This window comes from Rhagoletis zephyria, unplaced genomic scaffold (genome assembly GCF_001687245.7).
Source record: "Rhagoletis zephyria isolate East Lansing unplaced genomic scaffold, Rhagoletis_zephyria_1.1 Rzeph_scaffold_15022, whole genome shotgun sequence".
Lineage (NCBI taxonomy): Eukaryota > Metazoa > Arthropoda > Insecta > Diptera > Tephritidae > Rhagoletis > Rhagoletis zephyria.
This window is the reverse complement of record NW_016172089.1, coordinates 1-6557: the sequence shown is the minus strand read 5'-3', so window position 1 is coordinate 6557 and position 6557 is coordinate 1. Positions and strand designations below refer to the sequence as shown.

Here is a 6557-nt window from a genome sequence, read left to right as displayed (position 1 = left end):
CGAGTGCCGTAAAGTTATGATAAGCACTATATAGTGTTGAACATATCATTTTGAACCAAACTCGAAATGGTTGTTGTTGTTGTAGCGGCTACAACAACCCCGCCCAGATCGGTTGGTATCTCAGTCGTTGCCGTCAAGTTCCACTAACGGCAACCCTAGGAAGCGTGCAGCTTCTGCGGGGTTTGCCCATAAGGACAAGGAAAAATCGCGCTGATTTAAAATATTTTCTTCTTCTGACTGCGTTTTGCGCTTTTGACAGATGTTCCATTGAAAATTACGTCAAAAAGCTGCAACTAACTTTACAGTCTTTATGTATATCTATAAATTATTTTGTACTTTTCAGTTGTTATTGTAATAACAGCGTGTTTTTAGTTAATTTAAACTATAATTTTATTTTCATATAACAAGCGCATGTTATACAAATTAGCATTGAGTATCTAATTTTTTTTACAAACGGTCTTGCGCATTTTATTAAACAAGAAATTCATGTTTCTAGTCAATAAGAACTTCCATTTGTTTTACTAGAATTTCATAGCCGATGTACCTAAATACCCAATTTTTTTTGAAAAAGTTAGATTAAAAACAATACAAATATTTAACACAAATCACCATGCACTCACTTTTGGTCGCCAGTGTATATAAAGGGTTTTCAATAAGCGCGGGTAGTTGTTGATGAGGAATCAACAAGCCGCCAGCATCTACCCGCTCTAATTGGAAACCCCTTTTGCATTTTGTATTATAATATGTACTTAATACTAGCAAATACCGGTCTCACTTCGTTGCGACCAATTATAGCTAAAATGTCTTAAATAAAGGCGTACGTTTAACTAAAAGTCTCTTTTATAATTTCTCGTATCCATTTAATAAAGTACATACATACATAAATTCCCACACAGATTGAAACTTGGATTTATATGGTTTTTGTTAAAGAATATACTATATTTTTATAAACAAATATTAAGATAAATAGGTCAAATCTTGTCAATAAGCGAGTGCCGTAAAGTTATGATAAGCACTATATAGTGTTGAACATATCATTTTGAACCAAACTCGAAATGGTTGTTGTTGTTGTAGCGGCTACAACAACCCCGCCCAGATCGGTTGGTATCTCAGTCGTTGTCGTCAAGTTCCACTAACGGCAACCCTAGGAAGCGTGCAGCTTCTGCGGGGTTTGCCCATAAGGACAAGGTCGTTAGGGATGTCGGGTTTGCCGGGCATGCGAAGAGATGTTTCGAGTCATGTGGGGTCTCTCCGCATGCCGGACATTCATTAGGCACATCCTCATTCAGCCTACTCAGGTAGGAGTTTAACCTGCTGCAGTAGCCGGAGCGAAGTTGTGCAAGACTCGAAATGATCTTGTTTGCTGCTTATCAGTTCATTCCCTCACAAATAACATAGAAACCCAAGTATAAAACTTTTTAGAACACTAAAAAAAATTTAACAAAATTTCATCCATTTTAAAACTTTTTTCTCAGAAGTGTTAGCACTTTTTTGAATGTAAATTTTTACAGCCCATTCATATTTATTGCAATAGTGTGCAAGCTTCAAATGGCTAAAAATTACCTTAGGTTTTTTAAATTTTTCTTCCTTCAGTGTTGTGCTTATTAGTTATATGGAAGCAACTGCGACAAAAAAAATTGTATGGGCTATAAAAATGTATATTCAAAACAATGCTAACACTACTGAGAAGAAAGTTTTAAAATGAATGAACTTTTGGTTATTTTTTTTTTTTAGTTTTATACAAAGCTTTAAACTCGGGTTTATGCGGGTTTTTTTTAGAGGATGAACTGCATTTTAATCGAAAAATCTTAAAAATTAGTAAGTAAACATAGATAAGTGGCAACAATATCATTTTGAGTTTGGTCCAAAATGATATGGCCAACAGTGTATGTACCTTGACACCAATAACACCTAGCGATATTCATTTTAACAAACTGGGTTTGTTATGTAATATTAATTGAAATAATTTCGTACTATGCTCTCCCGAACCCTTCTTCCTTGATTTAAAATATTGTCGTTTGAGCGATTTTCTTCGGAAAAGTCTGGTTCCCTATTTGAATTTGTAATTAGACATACGTCGGGAATAGTTAGATTATGCTTCAATCTGAAATTATGCAAAGTTAAGCAAGCGTTAATTACACTGTGAGACAAATGGTAGGGGTCAGTGATCGGGAAGGGTTCAAACTACCGGGGAAAGTTATATCGGTAAAAAAGAAGTTATACGTGTCCCGGCGTTTCGCTGGGTCACGTCTAGGAATCGAGATATATATATATAACTATCATATAGGGGAAATTGTCACCCTTGGTGGTCCGATTTTGCTCAAACAAATTTAAAAAAATTAAAAATTACAATTCCCTTAATCTGTTCATATAACGTTTTTCTGTATAATCAACAGTTTTAAAAAAATTTAATATTTTAGGCAAAAAATATTTGGTTTCTTCATACATTTATTTTTACCGGCAAAACTGTTGATTATATAGTCTTTCCATNAAAAATCTTAAAAATTAGTAAGTAAACATAGATAAGTGGCAACAATATCATTTTGAGTTTGGTCCAATATGATATGGCCAACAGTGTATGTACCTTGACACCAATAACACCTAGCGATATTCATTTTAACAAACTGGGTTTGTTATGTAATATTAATTGAAATAATTTCGTACTATGCTCTCCCGAACCCTTCTTCCTTGATTTAAAATATTGTCGTTTGAGCGATTTTCTTCGGAAAAGTCTGGTTCCCTATTTGAATTTGTAATTAGACATACGTCGGGAATAGTTAGATTATGCTTCAATCTGAAATTATGCAAAGTTAAGCAAGCGTTAATTACACTGTGAGACAAATGGTAGGGGTCAGTGATCGGGAAGGGTTCAAACTACCGGGGAAAGTTATATCGGTAAAAAAGAAGTTATACGTGTCCCGGCGTTTCGCTGGGTCACGTCTAGGAATCGAGATATATATATATAACTATCATATAGGGGAAATTGTCACCCTTGGTGGTCCGATTTTGCTCAAACAAATTTAAAAAAATTAAAAATTACAATTCCCTTAATCTGTTCATATAACGTTTTTCTGTATAATCAACAGTTTTAAAAAAATTTAATATTTTAGGCAAAAAATATTTGGTTTCTTCATACATTTATTTTTACCGGCAAAACTGTTGATTATATAGTCTTTCCATACAGTTTCGAGCCCGAATATGACAAAAATTAAAATTGGTTTGGCCAGTCGTTTCCGGATTTCGAAACGGCGTCATTAGCCATGGCTGTAGTGGATATCCAGAATCTCCAATCAGCCAACTTGTATTTGCATCACGACTATATTGTCTTTCCAAAAACTCCTTGCATTTACTGTTTTCCCATATGAATGCATCATGGGTACTACCACCAAAACGTGCATTGCCAGCCAATATGTTAAGGTTGTATTCGCATAATAATTGCACATTTTTTGAAAAATATCCTTTTCTATTAATATAGCAGCTCTCAACATCGGCTCTTGGCTTTTTAATCTTTATGTGCGTGCAATCAATAGCATCAATGCACCCAAGAAAACCAGTAGCAGAAAAAAAGCTGGAAAAGAAATGACCAACACGTGCACATGAGAATGTGCAGACTTATAATTATANCAAGAAAACCAGTAGCAGAAAAAAAGCTGGAAAAGAAATGACCAACACGTGCACATGAGAATGTGCAGACTTATAATTCTTTGATCCTCCAGTGTAGTTGGAAATTTAATATAATTGCACATCAACTTTTCTTCTATGATGTATGTAACTTCTTTTATAGAACGACAAACCATTGTTTTACTTAAAGAGCAAACGAAATCCTGGCCAACATCCCTTAAAAACGATCCCGTTGCAAAGTAATGCAGTGCTCCAGTCATCCTTAGTGCCTTTGGAATAAACGTGGCTCTTTCTCCGTTTTTCATAAAAGGACTTATTTCATTCAATAGAGCAATTGCAGCTTCTTTTTTAAAGCGAAAAAGCTCTTCAAACCGAGCTTCTGGTAAATGAAATGGGTCAGTTGCATCCCTTAAATGGCGTCTATGAACTCGTAACATATTCCTTTGGTCAGTTGCCAAAGCAATTAATGCAGCTGCTAGCATAATTTTAAGCTAGAGAAGATTAAGAATTATATGTATGTATGTACAATATGTATGTGTGTATACATATGGGTATAATTGCACTTACTTGTTAACTAATCAAAAACACACAAACAAATGGCGGATTTATAATTAATATTCCAACTTTTAACTTTTATTTAACGTAAACAAGACAATTTCGCGCTAGAAATGACAGACGGTTTGTTCCATTTCAGTCGTACCATCGATATGTTAACAACTAACCACAATCATATCGCAAGGTGAATTTTCTGAGTTATAGAAACACTTTTCATATTGATTTCGATACGAGCCTTGCGATCACAAATCATTCGTTATTATATCGCAAAGTTACAGAAACGGGCTACAGATATTTTTTAAGTTCGAAATAAAAGTCTTTCCGGATAGTAAACAAACCGCTTATCCAAATTAAAAAAATTTAGTACCAAATGAAAGAGGACTTAAATAGCTTTTAAACAGAAATAACGATCGAAGGCGACCACTTCTATTTATATATTTTTTTTATAAAATAATACAAAAGAAATGCATTTCCCTGTCCCAAGGTTTGTTCTATGGTAATTAAAAAACATTTTTTATTTAAATATTTTTCAATAGCTGGCTTTCTGCTGGCTTTTTTCGTTTAAATATTTCAGTTTTAAAGATATTTTAGTCCCTTTCAGTTGATACCAAACTTGTTTACTTTGAATAAGCGGTTTATTTATTATTAGGAAAGGACTTTTATTTTCGACTTAAAAATATCTGGATAAGTTTAGCTGTTGAAAAAAGGTTACTGTTATTTACGGTCCTGGTTTATTCATATCGCCCGCATATAGCTATCGATATCGGCCGAGCACAATTCTGCCGATGCCGGCAGCAGTGTGCGCTTAGTGTAAAATTCGTATAGTCAAAATACCGTTCACAATTATTTGCATTCGCGTATAATTATTGAAAGTTATAACAACTATCAGCTTTTTGTGTTCGCGTACGCAAAAACTTCCAAAGTAGGGGAAATTGAGAGAGCAAAATGACATTTAATTTTGAGGGAAAGCTGTTACTTTCTGCTGGAAAAATTTTATCCAACAANCAATTTGCCAACAAGAAACCAACTGACTGGAATTTACGCAATTCCATAAATTAAATTTAATGGTTTGGAAGATAAAATAGTTAGATGCGACTAATTAAACTTGTAAGAAGTAAGTAATTATTCGTTTAGTCAGTGAACTGTCAGGCTAAGACTTCGGAATTAGTTTTCTTACGTTTTCAATTGCATACTTTTGAACGTAAACAAAATTTCTATCAGCTGTTCGTCTAACTTGCAAGTTTCTGTACATTTTCTGTTCGCGCACTGTTTTGGATATTTTTCTTTTGCGAGAGAACAGATGAAATTTTTTACTGGAGATTTTAAACGAGCATACCAATTGACTAACCAAAATTTAACAGAACTGTTACGAACGGCTTCAACTGACGTAAAACCAGATTTTGAAAATTTGGCCAAAGGAATCTTTTCAATTTTCTTTAATATCTGTCTTACGTACATTAGAATAATAATAAAATTAATGTTTTTCATTTCCAATAATAATTTTAATTAAAAATAAAATGTTTGCTGTTTTTTTTTTTTTTTGTGGCTCTTTGAAGCATTTAGAATTTACATGTGGCTCTTTTCGGTCTCGGCCTTGCCCACCCTTGGTATATAAGTACATGGAGAAAAATTACCCAACACCGAGCCACCGAGTATCAAGCTCGAGTGGAAAGACCCTTTTGTGTTATTGCTTTAATAAAATAGTTTTATTTAGTTTTATAATTCATTTCAATTTCATGCCTTTTTACTCTTTTATTTTGCTCTAATTATAGCATTTTAAGCTCCAAATGATTCTAGTTTTTTAAACTGAAGTTTTGGCCTCCCGATTTCTAATTTTTGCTTCTCAACCTCTTTCGTCCATTAAAATTATTTTCGATTTCTAATTTTAGCTGATTTTCTTGGAAATTAATTCGCTAATTTTCCATGCTAGCCAGTTTATCAATTGAGGTGCTTTTGGTTAAACGCTTAACTTTGGTTGCATACGTGGTAACTAGAGATAAGGTGCTCGTTTCATCACTTGCCGGAAAGCGCTCGTCCTCTAACTCAGTCGCATTGAGTGTACTGCAATCGAAAACATCGGTTGCCGTGTCCATTACAACAACTTCAATTTCCGTCGTGTCGAAAAAATGTCGGAAACTTGGCCGAAATGTGGGCATTTTTTAAGCACTTTTTCTATACATAAAAAAAATTTGAAGCTATTGTGACAAAATGCACAGAATAGCATTTGCGTACCTCTAATGGTAGTTACACTTTAACCATCCTCCAGGCCAGCACCGGTAGAATTGCTCCATCCACCGATGTTTTGCAAGGTGCCTTTTTGGTGGCGAACATTGCACTTACACTACTATGATTAGGAGCCTAATGTGCGGAGTACCTAAGGC

General features: G+C 34.3%; 1 protein-coding gene across 1 annotated transcript; it reads right to left on the bottom strand.

Annotated features, from left to right (window-relative positions):
- Positions 1 to 521: 521 nt before the first annotated feature.
- On the bottom strand, positions 522 to 4208 carry LOC108378824 (putative nuclease HARBI1). The gene is made up of 5 exons (XM_017635132.1): positions 4189 to 4208; positions 3673 to 4112; positions 3149 to 3568; positions 621 to 721; positions 522 to 544 (listed from the first exon to the last, which is right to left on the bottom strand). The coding sequence occupies exons 2-5, from the start codon at positions 4101 to 4103 to the stop codon at positions 522 to 524; spliced, it is 975 nt and encodes a 324-aa protein (XP_017490621.1). The 5' UTR covers positions 4104 to 4112; positions 4189 to 4208.
- Between the last annotated feature and the right edge of the window lie 2349 nt (positions 4209 to 6557).